The sequence below is a fragment of the Molothrus ater genome, chromosome 16 (assembly GCF_012460135.2).
Source record: "Molothrus ater isolate BHLD 08-10-18 breed brown headed cowbird chromosome 16, BPBGC_Mater_1.1, whole genome shotgun sequence".
In the NCBI taxonomy this organism is placed as follows: Eukaryota; Metazoa; Chordata; class Aves; order Passeriformes; family Icteridae; genus Molothrus; species Molothrus ater.
The window spans coordinates 10,506,675-10,534,565 of record NC_050493.2 but is presented as its reverse complement, the minus strand read 5'-3'; the positions used below and the strand labels follow the sequence as shown (position 1 = coordinate 10,534,565).

Below are 27,891 nucleotides of genomic sequence, written 5' to 3'. Positions count from 1 at the left end.
CAGCCCATCTCTGTGGTCTGAAGTTGAATTGGTCTGAATTGTCAGTGTATTTAATTGAAAGAAATTCAGCTGAATACTGATGCAGACAGAAGTGCAGATGTCCATCCTATAGAGAGATGTGTTCTGAAGGGCAGAAATTCACTGTTCTTCATACATTACCTGTAGTGATTTCCCCACAAGACAACAATACTGTTTTATATGTTTGTATGGGCGTGGAGAGAATTTTTGGGTCAGTTAGTTGGTTGTTATGGCTGGCTTTTTTAGCAGTAGTGGCAGTATAATCTCCTGGGGAATGTGACACAGACAAAATTCCTCAGCTCCAGATTCGAAGGAGAAGGCTTTGTATTGACATAGCTCCCTGAAAATCCCAGTAGCAGAAGCGCACTAAATAAACATATATAGACCCTGCAGAAATAATGGCATTGTATCATAATAGTAAATAAATAAATGTGCACCTGGACAGCCATATAAACATCATTCAGCACCAGTTTGACAGCAATTTGTAAATTCACCCATTGTAATAACTCACATTTTATTACAGACTTCCAGTGTCAAAATTTTCCCCTTGACAGAACTTTGCTGTCCAGTTGAACTAATTTCCTATATATTCCATTTTTCATCCAACAGTGAAAGATCTTGCTTGGGAACCAAAAGCTTGTCTGCCACCTTGAGAGGCAGCAAGCAGCAAACAGGATTTACCTGTGCTCACGTGTAAGGAACCAGCACAGCATTCACTGTGACCCAGGGAGCGAAATGCCCGGGCAGCGAGCACAAGGGAAATCAAGGATGTGCTGTGAAAACAGGCAATACTTGCATTTACAGCACCCTGTCCCAGTTCACACCCATGAGGTAACATCCCTCACAATGAATAAATCACCTGGCAAGGCCCGGCAGAAACCCCCTCGTTCCACTGGAGCTGAAAGCCAAGCAGCGTGTCCCCTGCCAAGGGACCCCAGACACACAGGCTGCACTCCATCAGGCTTTTGTGCTCACCTGGGCTTTTAACCACGCTGAAAATGGTGACTGGACTGGAGGTTGAACCCTTCCTCAGTAGGGATCACCTGATTTCAAACACTGCTCATCATATTTTGGGCTCAATATTCAAATGTCCTAGCCTGGAAGTTAAGCAAGGGCCATCACAAGATGCAGTGCTGAAGCTCAATTGTTCCAAAAAGACTAACATGAACCACAACACTAAAGTGAAAAATTGAACTCCGTGTATATTTTAAATCACGTGAATTTACCAGCCATTAAGTAAAGAAACATATATTGCAAGGCTTTTGGTTGTTTTTTTTTTAATTCCCTAACCTGAAAAGTCTCTTAAAATTGTATTCTCTGATCCTGATACAAAGGTGTGAGTGACGCACTCTGAGCTACCCCAGATTCTCACACTGCAGCAATAAAGAAGAACTTCAAAGAGATTCTTGTTTCCCCAAGCACATTCTTCTGTTCAAAATTCATCAGCTGCTGTGTTCTCCAGAAATCAATGCCTACAACCTACACTTGCTTTGGATTGTCATTTTTCCTCTGCAAAGGACAGAAGTCCTGCTCTGCTTTTACTGGCCACGATCCCAAATTGCTTTTCCTACAAAAAATGCCCAATGTTTGTCTGCTCCTAGTTAGGAATAATGCTGTGAAGAATTTATATTATGTTACTCTTCTAGAGTTTTAAGTTTATCCAAAGTTAATTCTGTGCAAGAGGTCTTTGGCTTCTGAATTGGATAAAATATTTTTCTGAAGTAGCTTTGGAAATGCAAATTCCTGTTTCTTAACTAATGATGTGTTTAGTTATTTGAACTCCTTACTTTGATGGGGCAATTAGCAACATACCTTGGATTTGTAGTTAATCTGTTTTCATTCCTCATTAAAGCTACAGCCTTTGCAAAGCCACGCTAGCACAAGACCTTGTGATGGTATTATGACACTGAAGTCTTAATTAACTTTTGCAAACTGAAATTTGTAAGATTCCCCAGGTGATACAAAATGGAACTTTTTTTCTGACAGAAGTTAAGCTAGTCCCGCATTGAATCCAAAACAGGGTTTTTATCATGCAAAGAACCAAACTTTAACTATGTATTTAAAAACACTTTTAAACGTTTATACAATTCTTTTTTGCTTGTCACCTTCCCCAAAAAACTGAGAAGTGTTGGAACACCACAGCAGAACACTTTTGCTGTCGTATTCACAAGCAAGCCTTTGAAGCACCGAGGTTACAAACTTCTCTAAAGGTTTCCAACTTTATTTTTATAAGCCTCAGAAAGATCAAGTAGTTCACACAGAGCTCCAGATTAATGCAAAAACTGCAATATTTATCCATGTCTAAATCCTAACTTTACCCAGAAAGCCAGAACATACTGAAAAAGCTCAGTTTTCTTACCCTGTAACTACAGTATCACAACTTAATTGACCCCAATTCAATTAACAAATGGATGAAGACTTTGCCAAAGGGATCAGAGTTTTCAGAGCACCATTTGCTTGGATCCAATACTGCTGACACAGAGGCACCTTTCTGGCCAGACTCCTCACAGGAGACATGGACTTCCTCATCCATGAATGTTTGTTAAAGACTTGCTATACTGGATGAGAACAGTTGAAATCCTGGAGCAGAACCTTTGAGGTTTTCTACTTCTATGGTAGAAAAAGCAAACATGTTTGCAGGCTATGGCATTTCTTTTGAGCTTTACCATATATATGTCTATTCAAGAAACACAAGTGTTCTCCCAACACATCCAAGGATTTGAGAGCAAAACCAAGGCTTAGTGGATTCTGTGTTGGGCATTATTTTAAGGAAAAAAACCATAACTTTATGTAAACTATTAAGGTCACTTTGTTCCAAACATAGATCAACCCTAGCCCTGGTTTCAAAAACTTCTCAGAGTGACCTGAGAAAGCCACCAAGGACAGAATGGAAGCACAGCAGAGCAATCCCATGACACAGAAGCAGGTGCGAGGCCACCTGTGGAGCCTCAGCACCCTCCAGATGCTCTCTCTGGGTGCCAGGGAGGAGCATCCTCAGCAGGGACCCTCTCCTGCCCACCCACCTGTGTCCCAAAAACCCTCCAGGACTGGTCAGGCTCAGGAACACCATCAGCTCTGCAGTAAGAGGTTTGTTTATAATTAGTGTGACATTCACCTAGAATGCAGCTCCCAAACACACCAGCAGCTGGGAAAAATAGAATGGGGAAGGCAGAGGCATTAATGAAAATGTGTCACCTCTGAGCCACCTTCTGAGGAGAGAACTTAGTCCCTAGACCTGTAAAACAAAGCACAGGGCCTGAGAGCTGCAGGGAGCAGACAGACCAGGGGACTCCTCTCTGCCTTGAGTTCAGAGCTGCATTTCTTGCCCTCAGATGAGATAATCACACTTGATAAACTCTCCAGGTGCCATCATCAGGGACTATCATTTTTATTTAATGTCTTCTTCACCATGGGGCAGAATTTCAAATCTCTGAGAACTGCAGGCAATGAACAGAAGCTGGAGAGGCTTGGGGAAATATATCTTGCATTAAGAGAAACTCTCCCTCTTCTCTCTCAAAGAAGGAATTTCCAAACTGAGATTTAAAGCAGATTAAATGCCTCAAAACCAACATGTTCTCTGGTGATATTTCTCTTTCCTGCAAATAGTGTAAACCCAACCATTTTAATAACCTAGACAGCCAGCTGATCTGGGCTTGGCATTCACTCAGCCTCATACCTAAAAAAGCATGAGTGGATGCAAATTTTGTCTTTTCTTCTCTATCTTGTTGAGGCTCTGAACTGCTGAACTTCCTTGCTATGATTCAACCATGACATTTGAATGATACTTATCAGTAGAAACCCCCAAGACACATTTTTTATCATTAAGAAACAGACTTCCTCCGTAAAATTAAACCAAAAAATTACTTAATGTAGAATATATAATGTGTGAAGTACATATAGAAATACATCTGCAATAGAACCCTATTAAACAAGGTACTGATGCATTTTTTTAAGTCAATTCTATATTCTATACTATGTAGGATTTTTTTTTTCTAAATTCAAATCTTTTGCAGTGATGCAAAGTCACTTCTTCCTCTTTGTGCATCCTCCTCCTCCCTCTCCCAGCCCTTGCTCTTCCACAAGGGTCCTTGCTTTGGAGCTGTGTCTCCCTAGGCCTGGAGCCAGCAGGATGAGTAAAGGCTTGGGAGGGATCTGCTCAGTGACTGTGCAAAAGGAACAGCATGCCAGCTTCTGGGACCTCCTGCCAGCTGCTCCTTAAAGCGTTCGCTGCCACTGGCTCTGGAAAAGCCATCCTGCCCCAGCTCTGCAGACCAACAGCAGGGGAACCCTTCTGAGAGGGAGGCAAAGGGAGGGAGCAAAGTTAGGAAGTTAGGCATATCCCAGCTCCCTGGGATGTGCCACAGTGAGTGTAACTGAACACCAGAACGTTTAGCAAGTTAATGCTGTTATCAGCATCAACATTTCAAAAGCAGCCCTAATTTGATCACATATTGCTGCACCAGCTCAGAAGCATCCCCAGCTCCTCCCCATGATGTGTGCCTGGCTTCCTGCCAGGGGATGGTGCCTGCAGCAGCTCCATCTCCAGGAACATTCTCTGATATGCTGATGCTGAGCCCTGCTTCCAGCCCTGAGGGCAGGCTCCACTCCACTGCCAGAGGCCATGCTTGTTCTCTTGTTTAGAATTATTTTAATTATCACAATAACAAGGTAATGTTCTAATCCAGTAACTGTTTGGTACTTTCTGCTTCCTAAGCTGAGCAAACCTGGGAGAAAATTCTAATATAGATTTTCAGTAATTTCTTGAATCACTTTTTAGTAAACCAGCATCATGCTGGAGTCTCTGGGGCAGTGTTCCCCTACAGAACCCCTCCTTTGTTGTCTGTGAAGTTTAGTTTTCCTTTGGACTAATACATAATTAGTTAAATGTCTATACACCTTCAATCATCCAATAAAGATGATACCTATTGTTACCAAGTCTTCTCACTTAAATGAGCAAATCCTCTACAAATAGGCTGCTGATCTGTAAGTGGGAAAATATTAAACAGATTTGCTGGATTATTCACCAAACCATTGTGTCCCTTTAATCCCAGATTTCATTCAAAAAGAGGCAAATCTGTCACGATGGAAGCTGGAATCAAAATATTGAATTTGAATGACCATCAGGACAAGGGGGACAGCAAACCCTCTCCCTCTGAGGAAGGTGCTGTGCTGAAGGACAGCAGCAGCACAACAGCAAGGACAACTGAGCTTTTGTCCCTGGCCCTGTGGACTGCCCATTGCTCCTGCTCCAGGGATGACAAATAAAGGAAATTGTGCTTGGGAAGGGTAGGGTACCCTCTGAACCTGCACCCTCACTGCTGAAGGATGGGTCTCTAAATCCTGCCTACAGCTGGGCTGCATTTCAGAAAGAATCTCACCAAATGTCAGCCCCACATGGCAAACACCTGACTACCTATGGACAGACACATCTTTTTGCTTTTCAGGACCAGCAGGGTTGGAAATGCTGCAGTGAAATGTCTCTCCCAGGGTCAGGATTTCCATACACACCATGAGCACTCTTGTAAACAAAGCAGCACCATTTCAATGCACACAGCAGCAGCATTTTCCATGACTGGCAGGGTTTTTGTGTTTTGCTGTTTGTTTGCTTCTGTGTTTTCCCTTTTTTAGAGAGAACAAGAGTTTGTTCAACTGACTTGGCATTAATGAGGTGCTAATTCTATTTATCCTGCTGTGCCAGTATTTCACACAATAGTGGTTTTCTGCCTTGGGAGACCTGGGTCTTACACAGATAGAAAAAGATGATCTGAATCAATACAGATACAAATATACATATATATCTGTGTTTTTAATGCATTGAAAATGAGCCCTGTATTTTATTAAAAATCCTTTATTTATAGGGAAAAACTGGCTTTCCTATGTGTACCAGAAATGAGCATTGATCAGATCATTCCAAAAACTGAAGCAAACCTGATTTTCCTCTGGGTCTAAGAAACCAATAAAAGTATCTCAGAATTGCAGTGATGGGGGAAAGACAAATTGTGTGCTTTAAAACAAATATATCTTCAAACCAATTTAATACTCAAAGGATTTGAGAAAGAGGGAGGAGGAGCTTTTACTTCACTGCTTTCTTTACATAGAATTTCTTCACAAACAGAGATAAAATTGCTATCTAGATGTGGGAAGTAACATATAAAGCATTATTAACTTCCATTTACAAGCAAATTAGCTATTATAGCATAGCCTCAGAATACTATCCTGGGTTTAAAGCTGAATTAGACTGTCATTACAATAGATGGAGCCTAAAAATCCTGGGGTTTTTCTCTATTTTGAGCTTTGTTTTGCTCAGGCATTCCCTTACAGGCCTCTTTCCCTGCCTTCCTCTGAGTTCTCTGCTTCTGAGCTTGCAGCAGCATCCTCTTGTTCAACCCAGCTTCTCCAGCACTGATTCCCAGATGGACAGGGGGGTAGAGCACAGCAGACCCCAGGTCCATCATTTATTTACAGTTACTTTAGCCCTTTCCACTGGGAACATGCTCCAAAATCCTTTCCTCAGGTTAGTTTCTTAATACAGCACATATACATTTATGTTGTAGTTTACAATATGAAACTGCACTCTCTGGGACCTGAAACTGTGAAGATTCCATTTCAGAATAAAACCCCAATTAGGGCATTGATTTTTCATGTAAAGTAGAAAAGTAAAATTAATGATGAAGATCTAGAAAAGTAAAATTAATGATGAGGCTGAGAAAGTCCAGTGAATTTATGTAATTCACCTTGGCATGGAGAGACTGGTCAGCTCCCCAGGATTACTTGGTCCTGGTAAATGCTTGTATATACTTGCCTTGCTAGCAGATTATATGTGACAGGAATAGTCTTGGGGAGTTATTACATAAGAAGGACTATTTAAAGTTTATTTATTTTAGTATAATTCTGACATTTCTAAATTAAAAAACAGCTTGCTTCTTGTTCTTGTGGTGTTGGAAAAGCTCAAAGAATCTCCAATACAGAAAAGGTATTTTTACTTCATAGCTCAGTGTTGCACATCAGGAGAAAACTTTTTTAACCACAGTGCACTACAGCTTCTCCTATTAATAATTCCTGGGTGCATCATGCACTGCATGCTGCAGAATCTCCTGGTGAAGTCTAATCTCACTACCCCAGCACTCACCAGCCCTGTTCTTGTACTCATGCAGGTTTAATGAGAAAATAAAGATTATTTAGAGAAATACAGCTTATGCTGAGTACTGAATACTTGATTCAAGTCTACACTAGTGTATTAGCCAAACAATAGGGTAAGAGCCTTTTTCAAGACAGGTTCAAGTTTTTGTGCCCCTTCCAAGAGTATTTTAAACCCCAGCACTTATGACAGAATACAATTTAACTTTCACAGAAACTGGAGTTCAATTATTAATAGTGACTGCTTGGTTTGCAGGTCAGGTGCTACTGTAAAGGCTCAGAATTTGGTTGACAGGATGCTCCCACTGCTCCTGGCACTGCCAGCACACACACCAAGAACCAGCACAGGGGTGCCCTGGGGGGGACAGTCCCCCAGCAGTGCCTGCCCCTGCTCTGCCCCGACCCCAGGGACACACCAGGGACACACCACAGCTTCCCCAGAGCCTGCTGGGCCGCACAGCCACCCACAGGGGCAAATCCTGCCCCATTTGTTACCTACAAAGTGACTCCAGAACATACGGAAAATCTGCATTAGAATTCTCTCCCAGGTTTGGTCAGCTTAGGAAGCAGAAAGTACCAGTTACTGGATTAGAGCATTACCTTGTTATTTCGGTAATAAAAATAAGTAGGAAAAGCAGGAAAATATTGTGGGGTTTCTGCAATGTCTCCAGGGAATTTTTAGTTTTAGAGACAAAGGTTCAAAATTAGGAAAGGAAGCAGAAAAAAGCCTGCAAGTGTCATGCTAAAGGCAAGTTCTCACTAAGGAAATGTTAAAATCCATTTACTTGGTTGCATTTGGCTTTTAAGGAAGCTTCTGAAGAATGCAGTGTGCAAAGAGGCTGTTTTCATGGAAAACTGTTCCAGGACATCGTGTGGTAATCAACTCCTAATCTAAATATGCACATACATCTCAAAATTAAAACTGTTCCAAAATCTCCTTTTTGAAATCAGCACAAACTTTCCTTCCTGTGCCTGCTTTTTTGTAGAAAGCACTTCATCTGCACTATTTGGTTAGAACAAAGGTCATAAATACTTCTTAGTAGCTTCCATATTGACAAGAGCTATTAACAAATACACAAGATACCCTACTTCCTCTCACAGACCAGATAAAGAAATTTATTGCCATGCAACATTTTGGATAGAAGTAATCAGAAGTATCATGTCTAAAAGGGATAATTAAAAGGAAAACAATAATAATAACAAAAAAAGAATCCTGATTTAAACCTTGGCAGTCCCCATCTGACAAACTGTTTAGAGAAAACATCTATATCAGCTTGGATTAATGCTGGTTAAGTTTCACAGAGGTGACAAAAATATACCCTTAAAAGTAAAGGGGACAGATTTCAGGTCTCATGTGATGAAAGCTGCCTAACTAATCTAATACTTCTATAATTTCCAGGGACAGCATTTTAATGCTGCACATTTCTTGTCTTCTAAAATATGACCAGGTTCCTGCTGATGCAAGAGATACGGGCTCAGCCTCCAGAGCATTTTGGCAATTTTACCTCATAGTTAAAGTACACAATAGTCCAATTTTGTTCACTCAGCTTCATACCCTCTAAGATCAATTTCTGTCATCTCCTACACTAGATTCAGAGCACTGTTTATTCTCCACAGCACACATCACCTCCAGGAGCCCAGCTATTGTCACGGACATATTTTCTGAAAAATCCTTCATTAGGATCTTTTCTCCTGAGAAGCTGAGAGGCCTCAAAAATGAAATGTAAACAATAATTATCTGCTGCTGTGGAATGCAACAGGTGCATCTTTGATTGGTCTCATGTGGTTGTTTTTAATTAATGGCCAATCACAGTCCAGCTGTCTCAGACTCTGGTCATTCACAAAATTTTATTATCATTCCTTTCCTTTCTATTCCTTGCTAGCCTTCTGATTAAATCCTTTCTCTGTCATCAATTCTTTTCGTATAGTTTTAACATACCATTTTCTTTTAATATAATATAGATGATAAAATAATAAATCAGCCTTCTGAAACATGGAGTCAAGGTTCTCATCTCTTCCCTCATCCTGCGACCCCTGTGAACAGCACCACAAGCTATCAGTGCAGCAAGTCCTCCTGCACGTTCTCCTGCAACATCTGAAAACCCCTGCTTAAAAAGGGCTCAATGGGATTAGCAAAAACCAATACTCCCCTTCGATAAACATACAGTGGCAATAAAAGAGAAAACTATCAAGGCTGCAGAGGTTAAAATGACCCAAAGCAATCATCCTTACTTGTGCAAGGTTTGAGAGGGCCGGTCGTTTTTGTCCAGTTGTCCATAGCAGCTCGTTCGTGCCTCAGGAAGGAAGGAGTACTTTTCCAGCATGGCTGAGGCAGCAGTGGCAATGACCCCAAGGCCATCCCGCACCCGAGCTTCTAAACTGTAGTCCCACTCATCATAAGCTGCTGAAATGAGTCCTGAAGGAAACTCCTTGGGAGTGATTTCTGTGTTACCACTAACCAGGCTGGGAACTATCCAAAAGAAATCATAGCCAGTAAGGCCCAGGGAGCGAGCCTCATCCAGGATGTAGACAGCTTCATCCTTGGAACAATACAGCAGGATGACAGATGAATGGATTTTCTTCAGCTGGATTTGGGTTTTGGCATCTCCAAAGGCAGTATCGAGTATGATGACGTTCTGCATGTCCCAGCCCACAAAACTGTTTTCCACAGTGGTCTTAATGACATTGATGAAATCTCGATATCCAGGGAAAGTGGTGGTCACCAGAGAGAACACATGCCAGTCATAATCCTGCATGATCTTCAGCATGATAATGGCTTCTTGCTGGATGGAAGCTCCAAACTGGAAGAACGTGGACATGACATCCTAAAATACCAAACACAGCAAAAGATTAGCAACTTGGTACAGCTCCAAAGGGAACAGAATCTCTAATTCTGCTTTCTGTTCTACCAGAGCTGCCAAACTTCCATTGCATTCCAGTAACTTTCTGTGGTTTATCATTTTCAGACCATCAGTAAGCAACACTGATCATAGGTACTTACAGCTAATCAAAATATTTACCAAAAAGGAACAAACTGATATTTACATAGGAATTTTCCAAGTGCTGGATCACTTGAAGAAAACTCAAATCAGTAGCTATTGAGGGAGGTCCCTGGGGACAGCCACCCACAGTTAAACAACTCTCCAGCAGGAAGTTTTACATTCCTGTAAATGCATGAATGCCACCCAACTCACACCAATTGGTAGTTACAACAGAAATAAACTGCAATGCACATCCTGGAGGAGCTCTGTATTTCCAGACAAAATGTCTGAGGGAGACTTCATTTCCAAGGTTCACTAGGCTTGGTGGAAGCTTTCAGACTCTGCAGGAGGAGATTTTCTGTCCCCAGGGACAGAGTTCACTGCTGGTCCTGCTCCATTCAGAGCACACGGCCCATTGATGCCTGATGGAGAATTAACAGGATGGGACTCCAAGGACAACCAACAATGTGTCAGTGTCCTCATTAAATGGAAATAACTTCAAACAATGGCCTCACAGTCTGCAATTGCTCTGTAATGTTGCCCAAGACAGATTTGTTTCTAGTATTTGTCCTATGATTTACAGAATTCATAACATTTTATACAGCAGAAGGGCAGGTGCTGCGTATTTTGACATCAGAAATAGGCAGCACAATTAATTCTGTTGGCACTAAATTTCCATATACTTTTAGTGGTATATTTTTACTAAGTTACTGTAAGATCTAAATTTATTTTTTTAATTTTACATTCTGCATTTACATGCAATAATTAGAGTGCCTAAACTATACATGGGAAGCCGTATAATTTTTTATTTTTATTTTACTTCAGTTTTTATTCTTGACCAGTAGAGGCAACTTATTTGCATCATTTTCAGACACAGAACGCATGAACTCCTGGTGAAACAAAAGCTTATGATTTAAAAATAAGATATGAATATGAATCATTCAAGATTTCTTATGCAGGCTTCTGAAGGAAGACACATATGATGTTTTAAATTAAAAGAAGTTTTATATCATGGTCACAAACTGCTATCCTTTTTTACACTTGCAGGGAACAGAAACAGATTCATTGATTTCATGGCAGGGTGGTGTTAGACATACAAATATTAGTGAGAATGATAGCTCAGCTCTGCAAATCTATTCCAAGAAAACAGTCCATACTTTTTTAAATAGTTGAAGAGTGTTATTACTTTCCAAGTGTTAAGAAGCTGGCACCAGGATTTTATATAGCTTGACAGCAATAAAAGTCTTACAACTTGTGTCAGACCTTGAAGACTGATATTGAAGGTATAAAATACACACTGCTGGTGGTAATGAAATCATCTGCCATGGCTTCTTTGGTACGCCATGACATTCTGAATGCCAGAGACAGATTTGAAATGTTTTGGGTTAATTACAAATGTTATAAAATATCTTTTGGAGAAGAATTGAATAAGGAATATTGGATTGCTGAATTCTTCTAGGAGCTATTTCCTGGTGACCTGGACTAGGTACGAAAAAACCAGCAAAGATTTTCATGTGGGGACTCACAGCTTAAGGAACCCAGCAAACAGAAAAGCTGCTCAGAGTCAGCATTTAGTGATTTAATTACTGATTTACTACTACAAAGTAAAGTTGATATCTACAGACAGTGTCATGAATCCTACTTTGCTGCAGCTTCTAACTGATCATAAAAATATTGTAATTCAAAGCAAATAATTTCAGTTTTCTTCTCCAACTCTTATCTTAGTTTCCATTTATGACTGTGCTAAATTACAGTAAAAAGTAAAACCATGTGCAGTAGATTATATCCATCATATCCTTTCACACTTCCCATTTCTGTATGTGTTCTATAGAAATGGAATAATTCTTTCAAGCAATATATACACCTTGGTCCTTTGTGCATCACAAGGAACTTCACCAATGAGGGCATTGCCCCCAACATCTAAGGGCAAGAAAGAAAAAAATCGCATGGACATTTTCAAGTGTGACCTTTCTAACTAGTAAATACAGATTTTTAACCTAGAGCAGTCCTTGGCATCTTCCCTGGCAATTAAGAACAGTCTTGAGCACAATGCTCTGTGTCACCATTGCAACAGGCTGACAACAAAAGAAAAGTCATAAAAGTAAATCCTTTCCTTTTGTAAATATTATCTTAGAAAAATAGTTTATGAAAGGAGTTTCAGATATTTTTGTAAAGGTCACACCCATATTACAAGAGCCCATTTCCTGTAATTGTGAATGCAAAGTCTAGTAAAATCAGGCAACCGTGATCAATTTGTGATTAAAATGCTGAAAAAACCTGTAATTATACAGTGGAAAGAAGTTAGGGGTTAGGAAAAATGGAGACACAAACATCACAAGTGAGATTCTCATCTGAAGAAATTCCATGCAACTGCACTGACTTCACTGGATGCTTTTATGGAGCTGAAGACCTGACTGTACTTGAAACAGATGGAAGATTACAAGGAAATTGCAGCCTTAGGAACTTCAGCAGATACTTAAATGACAATAAGGAGACTATTCAAGGACATATCCATTAAATGGGGGGAAAGGGTGAAGTTTAGTGAAGAAATAGCAAATAAATAAATAAAACTGTATCAGATTCAACTATTGTAATCTTAAACATCTACAGAGCCTTTCATTTTGAGGGGTTTTACGCTTCACATTCTTTTCAAAAAGCATTATTATTCCTCTGCTTTATACAGACTTAAATTCCATATGTGTAATAAAATACTAAGTTCCAATTTTCTACATTCAAATGCAAACTAGAGTGATGTTTGTAAAAAACAAAATTATTCCATTATTTTCATTTAACTGTCATCTTGTCATGCATTGAGACATCCAGCTAAATCATGCTGAAGTAGGAATACAGATGTAATATCAGAGGTGCTTTGAATGCTCACTAGAAATATTTTTCTTTCATTCCTCAATGTCTCCAACTATTGAGATTACTGGTAGAGGTTGCAAGGAAGGAGTACAATTTATCCAGGGCAAAAAAAATTTTACAGAGGAATTTCTCAGATAAATCTCAAAGCAGAACAATCCCAAGATGTTACATTTAGTATGAGTAAAGATTTAGTTGGAAGTATTTTTCTCTTCCAACTTCTTAGCTAGATTCCACCACATCCATGTGAACAAGAAACAGCAATGAAAAGGGAAGATAAAGAGCAAATGAAAATATTTTGTTTCTTTCTGTCTTGCACATGAGTGTACAGTTTACAGCAAAACATCTCCCCATATGTTTCACAGCAGAAGGAAGTAATCCTTCAGTTTGCTTCTCGCAAAATGTAATTCCTGAATTTTGTATGTGACAAGGTTCTGTGGTTGCAGGAGAAGGGCACAGAGCAGCCCAGCTCTCCTGCTGCTGTCATTTACAGATTCATATCTTAGAGTAAGTTGGTTTTAATTAGTGTACCTAGTGTACAAATCTGTCACTGTTGTCAGAAATGAACATTTCACTTCCTAATTCCAGCAAATTACAGGAATATTTCTCTGGAGAGCTCATCCTCAGCCATTGTCACGACACCTCAGTTTCCCAGCTCTGGCTTTTCCCTGAGCCCAGCAGGGTCACTCCCAATGCTGTAACAGCTGAGGGCAGCCCTGGTGCTGCTTTGTGCCTGCCAGGGAAAAGGCAGCAGGAGTTGGTCAGCTGAGGAAAGAAGTACTTGTTATCTAAACTAGTGTAGCTTTTGTTAAATGAAAATTAAACTCTAAACCAGAACAAAACTGGGGTCAACACGGGACCAAATCAATTTTCCACTGCACAGATAAAGCACGGGACAGCCACTTCACTGGTAAGACAATATTATGACAGGAAGGGAAAAATCAATATGAAAGAGAGTTTAAAAAGCAATCCAGAGGATGATTTTATTCAAATAGCAACAAGATTATCATGACAGGACTACAAGTATGACTTTAACATTATCTTAATTGCTTCATTCTTACTCTCTTTCACAGAGATCAGCAAAAATAATTTTTCTCTGATTTTGCACCACTGTAAATCAGACAACCCATTTTCATAAAGATTTACAGCATGTGGTGCCAGGTCTCCATACACAGTGCAAGCTGTTCCCTGTTTAATGAAATATCATAGTTAATTTTCATTTTTATAAAGACTGGAAATAATGAAAGCCAGAGGTTAGTCATGAATTCAACTGAATAATTTAGCATCACATCAAAAATATACTGGATAAAATTATTTGTGCTGATCTCAGATGTAGGTAAAAACACGTATTTTGCAAGGTGTTAACTTGGTACCATTTTTTTTGGACTACTTGAAGTGGTGCCTTGATTCCCTGGTAAGCATGAAGTGAATTGCATTTCTCTGCCATGAATTTCCAGGCCCCAGCCACAGGGTTTTCCTTTGTGGAGGGGCACAGACCCATGCCAAACTTTCAAGTTAATGCAAGCACTGAAGTGGAAGAGCTGAAAGGAAAACCTTTCCTCCAAGACACCCAGCATATTTTTGAATCCTTAAGTTATTAAATTCCGCCTCTATTCATTAAGAGAGAGAGCAGGCAATTCCCAATACAAACAGCTCACTGAGGTGCCCAGGGAGAAAACTCCTCCATTATCACCATGGGAGCAATTTGAGGGAGGTTATACAAAAATTTGTACTTCCATACAAAGCATAGCAAGATGTGAGGGTGGAAGTAATTTACTCATTCTTACAAAAAGCAGAAAATACTTGCTTCCCAAGGATCTGCCACCTCTCTGGCCTCACACGTGGTGAAAACAGAGCCAGAAAAAGGGTGGAAATCTTTTTACTCTGTCATTTAACTGGTGCAGATGCACAGCCACTAAATGTATAAAGGTCAACTAAAAGGACAAACTGAAGCCTTACTTTTTATTTTAAAATTGCTGTAGGAGAGGAACATTGAAGTTAGAGAAGGGCAGTAGAAAGCAAGGGAGTGCATTATGGCTTTCCAATATCTGACATGTCCCCTTTTATTATTTCACAGAATAAATACCAGAGAAACATGATTTCAAAAGGTTAGCACTGGCCTAATCAAGCATGTTCTTTCCCATTTCCAGAGGGAGTCTGCAGAAATTCATTTTGCAAAGACTTCTGTATTTTTAGGTCATGGCTTAATCCTAAGAATTTTGCTAGATAACAGGTTCTGTGGGCTTTTTTCCTTTTTATTATATCCATTTAATGTTATACTACCTATTTGGCTTATCTAGGCTTGTTAAAAGAGTTGAAGTTTGTCACTTTTTCTCCTTTTTTTTTGTACCAGAATAGCAAATAAACAAAGAGAAAGTAATGAGAATAGGGTTATAGCAATCATTGCAGAGTCACCTGGGTTTGATGCTTTACATTTTCAAAAAATAGTGTGTCATGTCTAATGAAAGTAACTCAATATGTGATTACAGGGAAATAACCTAATTATGGAAGATGACTAGTTTTGCACAGAGCTCCTGAGCCATTCCTGGGCTGGAGCTCACTCACCATCTGGGCTTTCTTTCACAGATTGTTCAAACACTGGAAATTGGGGTGGCTCAGTGTGAGCTCCTGATCAACCAGGACAAACAGGTGAAAAATGTTTTCAAAGGCTGAAATGAATCAAGAAGAAATGAACCAACAAGACTGTGACCAGGCAATAAAATCCTGAGAATATCCACATGAATCAGCAGGGATGTTGGGGTGGTCGTTTGATGGAAAGTTTATTAACAAGATGCCTTCTTTCTAGATAGACTTTCATTTCCACAGTTTCAAAAATGTTTTGCATTTCCATGTTTATCATGAATATTTCAATGAGGAAGGGCAAAATTGTGGGTCTACAAAATGTCAATATGGAGCTGCTTTGCTGTTTGGGTTAGTAACAGCTATTCTGCAGCTTTTGGGGCCAAAAAGAATCCAAATGTAAGAAGCAGAGTACTGATACCTCAAAGAATAAAGGGAAAATAAGAAGTGTTTTCAAAAAGAATCTGTTTGCTTTGTACGTTCAAATATTTCTTGAATACAAATCATTGACTCTTTAACCCACACCTGGCCATGTAGTTCTGTACATCAGTGCAACCAGCATTATCCTAAAGTACTTCACCTTTATGGGATTTGTATGCAAGTTTTGTTTCCTGTCAGAATTTCACCCAGAAAATAAATATTGAAAAATGTGTTTGACCTAATATATTGTGTAGCAAGGAGGATGGATTATAGCTGAGTATCATTTCTCTTATGCCCCTTGCCATGACTGCAGGTAAATGCTTTGCCTTTTTTTAAATTTTGATTTTTTTCACGGTTTGTATAAGCAGTGTCCTTTCTGCTTTATTCATGCAATTAGTCATCACCAAACTGGTGTAAGTAAATAGTTTCTTGAAGAGCCCAAGAAGACTTCATTTTCCATAGGAAAATGACTTTAAACGAGCCATGGAGCACATCTTTCACCTCAAGAACACCTGAGTTCACATGGAGAGCTCTTGAGTCTGTCCTTTCAGTGAAACCTCTTCAAGCAATTGTCATGAATGATGGGAGAGCAATCAGGAAAATTAAGGACTTTCCAAAGACAGGAAAAGCAACTGCTGTGAAGTTACTCCAGTTAATACTGGTGAAAGCAACTGGCTTTCTGCTGTGTGGGAACATTCATCTGCCAACAACTTACATCTGAAACACCAAAACAAAGTTTTGGTGACAGCATTAGGAAAAAAAAATGGGGTCCTGTTCCAGCTCTCCCCATGAGAAAGTTTAGAACACAGTGACTTGTTCTGTACAGGTCGCCCAATTGGCTGAGAAAAAGAAATAAATGATGCAACCCAACCCCAAACCATGATTTTACTGCAAAACTATCAAAATGCACTTGTTGGAAGGTAGAAAGCCTTGGTGCATTCAGAAACAAAAACCGTTTTTCAGCCTTATAGAAAGCTATTCACCAGGTATCAGAAATAGAAAGCATTAAGAGAGCATCAGTGAGCTTGTGAATTGACCCAGTGAAAGGCCAAGACTCAGGAAATCCAGCAGGGATACACACAGGCATTTTGAGAAAGGAAAAGTCGAGGTAACCTTCCTCTCCTAGTACTGCTAGCTCCTTATAACTCACATAATTCATCTCTTGAAATAAAATACCATAAAGATATAGGATATATGAAGGATACCAACCAAATAAGCTGGATAGATGTCTGGAAAATAAATAAAAATCTTTGTATATAGACTGTCCATCCCCACTACATCTCATATTCCACTGGGGCTTTATTTACCAATGTTCCCCTTTGTTTCATATCACTCTGCTTTTTACTACCAAAACAAACACTGGGCTATGGGGAATACCTCACCTTCCTCCAGTTGCACTCTGACTGTGGAGAATTATCTATCAAATCAATTAGTTCATTCACTCTGAACCACATCTGCTCCCTTAAGGACATCACAGGTGAGCTTCTCTTGATGCATGGGCATTTTGGGGAACTTAAATGGATAGAAAAGCAAAGCATTTAGGTTACAGTGAGTTATATTATTTCTTGGAGCAGACAGCTAGGTCTAATTATTAATCTTGAAAACAATCCTGCTGATAATGGCTATGCTTCCTGAAATAAGCCCTGTACATGGGGTTTAACCAGTTCCAAAATGAATCCCAGATAGCCAGGTTTTGGTAAGTCAGATGGATCTGTGACACAAAGGAAGATTCTAAAATTTTCAAGAAACTCCAAAAAGAAAGAAATTTAAAAACAGTGCTTTATCGTCCTCTTTAAATAAGAATTGAAGCTTGCCACTTCATAGTTTTTAGATTTTCAGTAAATAGAATTTTATTGTAATAGTTAAGGCTTACATACCTTACTGTCCAAAGGATTATATCATAAGTTTTTAAAAAAGCACAGTGGTCACATTTGGTCTGATTAACAGCTTTTTACAGCACCAGCCTAATTCTCTTTCTTTCCAGGATCAGTTACCCATATTGACTTCACCCTACCACAGCCATAGGTTTAAACCTGCACACAAGTTACTGTGAGCCATCCACAGAATAGGCTAGAATCCAATTTACTTGACATCTTCTTAAGTATCTGCTAAATTAAAATATGTAGTGGTAAAATTTTAGCTAAGTAAAATTTGATGTGTTTATATTACTATTGTTGTGCAATCAAAAGGTGTAAGTAGTCTGAACAGCTTATGGAAACTTTCAAGAATCAATGCTATGCAATAATTCCTCTCAGGAACAAATTTTCATTCCAGATATTTAGCATGCAACGCCCTAAGCATTTTGCATAATTATATGACTTAAAAATGTCATTTTCATACATATTGTATACCCCAACCTATAGGGAAAGTTGCTTAGAACTAGGTTTTAGGGTGGTTGAGGATAAGTTTAATTCAAATCTCTTGTCTAGTACAAGTATTGCACAGGAAAATCCTGCAATATCAAACCACTTACAGCTCACACATCGACAAAAGTTACGAAAATTTACAGCTTTTGCCATTAGGAGCTTTTAAAATAACACTATCCAATCTTATTAATGCTGTAAACAGAACTAGGGCCAAGAATTCAGCATTAAATCCAAAATCAGTAGCAATTTACGACTTAATAGCAGCTGAATTAAGCCAAACAGGCTGTTTGCTTATCGTACGTATTGCACGTGAGCATAAATGTCATACACTATATAGAAAGATAAGCATAATTGAATATAAATAAAAATGCCTTAAGATATCATCTCCTCATCTGAAAACATTTGGCCTCAACTGAATGCTAAAACACTTCTCACTTGTGTTGAGGATGAGAAGCCAGAAAACCATTAACTAAGTCATTTCCATACATCTCCAGTTAGCAAGTAGAAATGAAGGTAACAAACAACCTCCTCCTCCACCCCCTTTCACCAAATGGTGAGTATAGAACATTAGGAGAATAAAAGAAATAAAAAGCCAATTTAATTTTCTACTGTGTGCTTGTAACTGTGCTTTTCCTTGATGAGCCAGAAATCTTGGACCAGCACCTCTGTGAACCTGCTTGAGCAGCACTGGACCAAAGAGAGAAACCCAACAGCCAGAGACAAGCTGGGGAGGGCAAACAGACAGATGGGAAGGGAATTTTTTAAGAGGAAAGCTGAGCAGAGTTCAAGAGAGCCATTCCAAGCAGCTTTCCATGGCAACAGAGATTTGTAGGATAAATTTAAGTATCAGAGGAAGATAAGAGATTGAAGACTCTTGATCTCATCAAGAAGACAGGCATTTTGGTTCCCCAGGTAGTCTGGGTGCTAAAGAAGAAGAGGTGCAAACCTGATTCACCTGCCTTAGGAAAGCAAAGTGACAAAACCCTCGTAACTCCCCCAAAGCACATGAAATTCCTCTGGAGGAAGTGTTTCACAATGCTCAGTATGCTCCTCTGCTCTGAGGTACAATCAGCACATCTGAAGAAGGGACTGTACTCATAGGAAGTTCCATTTATGCTTATCCTTTATATTCTCCTCTTCAGGCACCATCTTCAGCCTCTGGGCAAAACTGCAGCTGCTCTTGTGTTATGCTAATAGATATTACAGCCTTTCTCAGAGTGATCTAGCCTATCAATCTAGAAATTAATTTCCTTTTCCACTGTACATTTAAGAGCAGCAGGTCAGAAGCAAGTTCAGTTTCAAAATTTCTGATATGTGATCTAAATCCATACTTACATATCACCCTAGCTGAAGAGGAGAGGGTGACTAACTGCTTATCCTAGAATTAATCCTGCTGATAAGAAGGCAGCACAAAATACACCAACAATGAACAATATTTCACTGGCACTCACTGCAGAGCCTTTGAACAATCACAAAACAAATCACATTTGTGTTAAAGCAGTGTCAAGGGCTCCAGTGCTCAGAGCTACTGCATCCACAGCAGAAGGAACTCAGGAAGGCTGTGGAGTTCAGCTGCAGGCAGATCCAACAGTTTCCCCCATCCCAATCCAGATAAGGACATAAGCACTGACTGCATTCTGGGATGTAGGGTGAGGTAATGTAACAGAAATGTGCAGACAAAAAACTCTGATGCACCTACTTTTCTGACTACCCACACTGTTCCACACATTTGATTAAATCTACATTTTCTTTTTGGCATTCTGTTTAAGGATGCACCAACTTATTTAGTTGCAAGAATATCACACATCAAGAGATTTCCCAAGCATTATTCCCATAAGCAAATAACACTCCAGGCAGAAGAGCTTTACCAACATATATTCAAATTACTGAGACTTTCCATGGGCAGTAAAACTACTTCTTCTGTGAAATAGCTTAGCTTGTTACTTTTCCTTAGTTATGCAGAGGCAAAACATCTTTAGCATGGCTCTGATTTACAGTTAATATCAGAGGGAAAATATAACATCAAGAAAGGAAATGTTCAAAATAGGAATTTATCTCCTTACAAGGCATAGTAATTCTTTCTAGAAATTATTATAGATTTAACAGTCATACCACACACTGTAAATGCTGCAGCGCTACAGCAAACTGAGTATCTCATTCCCAGCTATTAAAAAAACATGTTTGTACAATGTGAAGACTGAAGACCTCTTCCTGAACCTGCACAATATCTTTGAAGAGAGAAACATCATAATCCTCGTACTGAACACAAGTAACAAAACTTATTATATGGACTGATGGTTTTAAGCCCAGAAATTTTTATTAGTTGCATTTAACAACCCAAAGCATGCAGCATTTTTCTGGATAGGTACAACACCAAAAAACTAAATTACTTAAATTGATTGCTGTGAAAATATGAATTATACTTGTGAGTTTTTCTAACCTAGGCATGAAACAAAGAAAGACTGGTAGCTAATCTTGGTATATGCAACAACAGTTAGATTTTTTCAAGCATCTATTGTGCAATTAAATTGCAAATGCCATCACATCTAAGTTCAATGGGAGCTCAATGTGCTCAAAGTTTTCAGGGGTGGGTTTGCTTAAGCAGAAAGGAGCATCTGCACAAATGTGAGGGTTCATCCATGCCCGGGTTTTTTTTGCTACTCTGTGTGTCCTCAGAAAAGAATTTCATGCTCAGTTAACTGAAATAGTTTCTCTACAAACACAAAGTGGGAGTTCTTGATCATTTTCATTAACAGAACAAAGGGATTTAGATGCCAATCCTTCGGGTTCCTTTGAAAAAAACCCTTTTGTGTGGGATGACTAACAAACAAAACACCTGTTCTTACAAGTTGTTAAAAGCTTTCAGTTCCGCAGATAAAAGATGAGTATTGTTACATTTCGGGAACCTTATGTAACAAAGCTTGTTAAGGAAGTTGCAGTTGCAGAATTCAGCGTAAGGGCACGAGGGAATGTGCCTCCCCTTAAACTGTTCTTCTCCATTTGTCTCTGTGTCCCCAGTGCCACACTCTGGAACAGCAAAGTTAAGTTTACAAAGTACAAAGACTGCTTTTCTTTTGCAGGTCCTTTAGAAATAACGTATGATGCCCAAAATCCAGTCTGAAAATACTGACTGAGCAGCATCCCAGCCACTTCCACCTGATAGCTGATCTTCACAGCAGGTGGTTTATTTCACTATTATTAAACATGTCATTAACTAACTGAGGACTGATCTTCATAACGACTTACTGTGTGTAATACCAGAAAGGAAAAGATAAAAGCTATAATCTGATTCCTTGCAATATATTGATATATATATATATATATATATATATATATATATATATGATATATCAATATATATATTCCACAAGAACTCCTGAAATACTGGTGAAATGTGAAAAAACAGGGGAAGATGTCAGTGCACAGCTCTCACTAGGCAGTTCTGACCTTCCCCTCAATGACTTATAATTCTCTGTGTATAAGCAATGTGACTTCAAGTTTGTAAGATAATAACTCCATGATCATTAACAGATAATTTAAAACACCCAAATAATTAAGCTGTACCAAATCTCCACTTTTTCTGCAAGGAAGACAGTCTTCTGGAGCAAGCAGGGATTGTTCTGTGTTCAGATACAGCTCATATTAGGGAGAAAAGTGCTGATTTTTCAAACCCCTACTAAATAAGACAGTCTTTCTGCACAGGATGTATTGAAAATTGGGAAAGAAAAGAAAACTGAGATCTACAATCTTTGCTATACTGCTTGACATGCTCCATTCCACAGAAAGTGGAATTGCTTGCCCAGGTGAAGCTCTTGAGAAGCTGGATACCTGGGTGATCCCGTGGGACCCGCCATTCCTCCTGAGGAGATGGATACCTGGGTGATCCCATGGGACCCGCCATTCCTCCTGAGGAGATGGATACCTGGGTGATCCCATGGGACCCGCCATTCCTCCTGGGGAGATGGATACCTGGGTGATCCCGTGGGACCCGCCATTCCTCCTGAGGATTTGGATACCTGGGTGATCCCATGGGACCCACCACTCCTCCTGAGGAGATGGATACCTGGGTGATCCCATGGGACCCGCCATTCCTCCTGAGGAGATGGATACCTGGGTGATCCCATGGGACCCGCCATTCCTCCTGAGGATTTGGATACCTGGGTGATCCCATGGGACCCGCCATTCCTCCTGAGGAGATGACCCCAGGGGGCCTGGCATTCCTCCTGATGGACAGACAGCTGTTCTACATGTCCAGAGTCTGTCAGCCCATTAGAAACCCCAGGAGAGGAGCAGAAGCACACTCATGCAGAGAAAGCTCCCTGCTGCTCCTGCCTCCCCATGGGTTGGTCAGGTCAGGAGCAGGGTACTCAGGACAAAAGTGTCTCCAAAAAGCACACACAGAACAAATGACCATGTTTGTGTTACCAAACACGTGCTGCAGGGAGTGGGCCAACATCCCACAGCAGGGATCTTCTGTGCTCAGCTTGCCTGGCACAGACTGCAAAATCACTGGCAAGGAATTCAGAATCCCTGAGCCACTCAAAGGATCTTGGATAACAAGAGTGGAGGAGAGGAGCAAAATTACCCACTGGAAGGGAACAGTTCCCCTTTATAGGCCTGGACAAGAAGGGCAGAAGTTAAAAAGTACCACAAGACAGGAGGAGTCAGGTGAGCTCTGCCCCTCTACCAGGTGTCCCACAAGTTAGAATTGCATCTGGAACACTGCCTCTAAAAGCCATTTCTGGTGACAGCTCAGCTATTTCCAACACATCTTTACCAGTTCTGCTGTCCAGGGCTGGCACAGAGCCAAACATTTAGCATGTTGGAAATAGATGAACAGTGCAAAACAACTTAACTCCCTCATGGGTATCAGAAAATATTTCTTTTTTACTGTTTGTGGATTATTATCAGTAAAAATTTGGACAACCACTGGTTCTGAATAAAAGTATTAAACATGAAATTTTTTATCCAATTCTAAATGAAACACTTTCATTTCAAAACACAAACAGGAAGTCCTGTCATTTGAATTCATGCTCTTTTTCAGAAAATACAGAAAAGCTCAGAGCAGAAGTAATGCAATGTGACAGGTGACCAGACACAAATCACAAGCAGTTAAGGAATGCCATTTACAAAGCCCATTTCTTCAAGTTAATCACCCTTATTAATAAACAAATACTAAGAATAACATGATTTAAAATAAAATTAGTGAGAGCCAATAAAAGTTTAACTCACTCAATTACAGCAATAATTGTCCATTACTCTCCATAATGTAGCTTAGCCAGCACTAATGTCTGTCATTTCAGACTGCATTTGTAAAATGACTGGATCATAAAATGGGATTTTCACAAAAGCTACATTTCAACAGCTCTCAGTTTCCAAGATATAACAGATTTCCTTTGTAATAAGGAGTAAGCCTTAGAGTGAGACAGAAGAATGTATATCCTTGTAAATCTTTCCTCCTGGAAGATTTACTTACCCCCAACAATAGATGGAATAGTTGAGCACAAATCATCTCACAATGCCCCACCTCATGAAATGTCTCAAACACATCCATACAGAAATAGTTTCTAATCTCTTTCAAGTGATAACTCTGGTCCAAAAGTGATTTTTTTACTAAAAGAGGTTTTATTAGTACATATGGATGATGATATGTTGCAATTGATGCCCATAATACAGGATATAACTAAAATACAAGATATAACTTGACTTAAATGCTCATGTAGAGAAATTATCTTAGTGTCTCAATTGATAACACAATTTAATTGTAAAATAAACATTAAAGATGAAAAAACTGTTAATTCTAATGACATCTGATAAAAAATTCAAGCTTGTAAAATAAATTATGTTTTACATACTAAATTTTACACTATATGTGTAGTATTATTTACACCAGAAGACTTCTGCAGTTTCATCCCCCTCCAGAAGATTAAGAAGCACATTTTCCTTGTAATTTTTTGCCCAACCAATCTCATTAAGGAGTTAAATTTATTATTATACAGTCATTCTGTAGAAACAAGACATACTAACATGTTCCTGCTCTCTATGTAAATATCAAACAGCTTGTGGTGATCAGTGACAACATCCCATTTGTGTTTTCTATGAAAAATTGTTATTTCTTACAACCTCACCTAAATCCCTGAGAAAGAACAGATTTTATAAAGTATTCATGAGCAAAATTCATCACAAAGCACAGAATTAGGTATAAATAAATGTAACATAATTAAAGTAATATACAGATGCTTGGGGCTATAGCAGAAATTAGCATATATGGAAAAGTATGGCCTCTCCATAAAGAAGGATTCAAACAGTGGTTTCTAGTTCATTACAACCACAAGAACATTGCCTATAATTTACCCATCAGCCAAATTAGGCACTGGAACAGCAACACTAATCTGGATGAAAGTTTTGAAGACTTGCATTGAAGGTAAGCAGGGATAAAGCATTTTGTTGCTTGTTTTGTTCAGAATCCAGGTCATGTTCTGAGCTCTGTGTGTATTCCCTCTCCAACCCAGTTCACAATTCCTCTTCACATCCCAGTTCCCTTTCTGCAGTCCTCCTGCCTTCCAAGTTTCTCTCTGGATTACACCTCAGACTTGCCAAGGCCATTTAAAGTTAATGAAAGTGGACTGGCTGAAATTTCCTTCAGGCTACAATTCTTCCACAGCGCTTTCATGCTTGTCTTTCATGTCAGTAATACTCTGTGTACCCACAGAAATTTAACTTAGCTCTACCACACTTGCACACAGGCAGACTGATGAAATACTACAGAAAGGAGTAGCAAATTTCATAACACATCATGTAGATAAAGCATACAGAGATTACAGGGATGCTCTTCTCTTTAGACTTCATCAATTTCCAGAATGATATTTCAAGCAGTTTTTCAGAAGCAAAATCTCAAAATAGGAAAGGCCTGATCCAAAAATCTCAAATGATTCTATAGCTGGTCAGCATCCATGGCTGTAAGACCTGCACTACTCATGATGAAAGGAAAGCAAATACCCAACTTACTACCTGTGACAAATTATAGAAGCTTTTCCCATAACGTTTTAACCTAAACCACTTCTTTGTTTCTAGATCTACAAAGGATCCCAGTAGAGTCATTAGCATGTTAGGAGTATGTTTCTCCAAAACACACAGGTCTTTTTCTTATGATCAGTATATCACATTCATCACCATTAACAGTCTCAGAGGTGTTCAACTATTCACACCTGGCTCAGGAAAAAATTGATACAAAAACCCAGGTACTGTCTCCAGAAGGTGGTGAGGGAGGATTGTACCTGAACAGGCATATGGTCATAGCTTCCAAACATAACCCAAACACACTCTAGGGTTTCATGAACAGCAAATAGCATATGATGGTTCATTTATGAAATGAAATTGCACATAATATTTCTCCTTTTTTTCAGTTTTTTACCAAACTTGCAAAGTGGTAAACAAAAAGCCAAAACCCACAAAACTTAACGCTTTGTCTTCATCTATGCAGATCTGGTATGCTCTCTTTTCCATACAAGACAAATCTCAGATTAGAAAATTCTGACATTCCAAATTTGTATTTAAAGCCTTGCAGCACCTGTGTGCTCAGCTGTTTGATAGCCAGGAATAGAAAACATTCATTTTTGCTAAAAGAAAGCAAGTATCCATTTCCTTGGAGCAAAAATGGTGCAAACCTCTTTCTTTTCACTTTAAAAAAAGGTGAATCTCTAATTTCCAGATCTGTGAAGGACTCCTTTAAAAAATCTGCTGGCATAATGCTTTCCTGGATGAAGAGCCTGATGTTTTGTGGAAGGCATTTTCTTCTGTCATTAAAAGGCTGTGACAGAAATCACTTTTGGGCTTTTTAGAAATAATTAAGAGAAAATTAAATTCCTCCTGTTTTAAATTAGTTGTTTTAATTAGAAGTGGAAGAAAGACATAGCTCCCAAGTGACCCACAGTGCATTTGAAACAAACAAAAATGTCATTTTCAGCAAGAAAAGCCTGTTTGTGGGTGTTGAACCCCATGTGTGCTGAGCCACACTGATTATTTCTGTAGTGCTCATAGCTAATTTACAGGCTTTCCATAATCATAGCATTACAGTGTTTCAATGATTCCTAAACATAGAGGAGTTTATCCCAACACGTCTGTCTGTAATTATCCTGTTGAAGGAAAGCAAAGCAAACAGAGTAATCACATCTTAGAAAAGTGATTCCTGGGAAATTACCATATAAACCTTTCCTGTCCTCTCTTCGAAATGTTTCCAATTTTTGCTGCTTAACACATTTTTTAAAACCTCTGCTCATTAGAATAGAGTTTAAAGCCATTTGAGTTTTTGGGGGAAGCTCATTGCATAGGAGGTGGTTTAGCTGAGGAACAGCTCAAATGAGACCCCACACCCCATAATAAATTTTGTGATTGCTTCTGCTTGACCAAAAACTGCCACAAGCTGTTATCTGTTCCTTGTAGGTTAAGATGAAATGCCTGACTGGAATTGCTAAATGTTTAGCAAACAGGAAACTTTCATTTTTAGATTAGAAGAGCAGCACTGATTAGATGGCAGTGATTACAGAGTGGCTCAGGCAGAGATGCAGAGCTTGTCTCACACCCATGGAGGACTCTCTCCTCTCAGAACTTGTTGTGCCAGGCTGTCTAATGGATCAAGGAAAAGACAGAACAGGTTCACAATTAAAGCTGAGCAGGTCCTGTATCTCTCCTAGCACTGCTCATGAAGCAGGTGTTTAAATGCAGAATGCACAAGGCCAAGCTGCACCAGGCAGTGCTTGGACTGCAGAGCAGGTGCCAGGGGAGCCCAGAGCACGCAGGACTGATGGACTGACTGCAGAGCCAGCCCCTTCCTGCTCCTCACCACAGGGCTCTGGGCAGCAGCAGCCTCGCCAAAACTCCAGTGACAATTCTGACAGCTATACCCCAGTCTTTTATTTTGTTCTTCAACAGCATTGTTTATTATTTTTAATTATAAAATAAACATGTTGGCGGATCTAAATCACAGACTGAAAAACCTGACTTTCAGTTTGACAGGATGTAAATAGGAGTTAGCAAGGTTGGAGAGGTTTTGGCATGGGGAAAAACTGTTTCATAAAATCCTCAATTTCTCTCTTAGGGTCTCAGGGCACTCAACCATGGAGTTTTCTAATTGTCCACCAGCAAAAACTGCCTACTCATAGATTCTGTATTTACATGCAGAATCCTTCTTTGCATTCACTGCATTCTTTGTGAAAAATACCTAATGACAGTTGATGTAGGAAGTGTCCTTAGATAGCTTTAGACCCTCCATCGATAGTCCTAATGAAAAGTGCCTCTGCAAACATTTTTTATGACCACACTAATTAATCTGGCAAAGTCTGTAAAGCAGTCTAAAAATTGATCTCTCCGATTTTCAGAAAACACCTACATATTTATTTATGCTTTTACAAAATGCTACATTAATGCAAACAGTGCAAGAATTAAAGTGATATTAGTTTAACCTAGCATTGCTTCAATCAATAAATAAAATTAGAATAATTTTCTCTCTCATGACTAAATGCTGAATT

The 27,891-nt window shown here is 39.4% G+C and overlaps 1 protein-coding gene across 3 annotated transcripts in view; it reads right to left on the bottom strand.

The window, feature by feature from the left end:
* The window catches only part of GRIN2A (glutamate ionotropic receptor NMDA type subunit 2A), a 156,999-nt gene that overhangs the window by 62,071 nt on the left and 67,037 nt on the right, over window positions 1-27,891 (bottom strand). For all 3 annotated transcript variants that reach the window (XM_036392354.2, XM_036392355.2, XM_036392353.2), the window contains exon 4: window positions 9,388-9,980. In XM_036392354.2, the coding sequence (XP_036248247.1) occupies window positions 9,388-9,980 (593 nt within the window). The remainder of the gene's footprint in view (window positions 1-9,387; window positions 9,981-27,891) is intronic.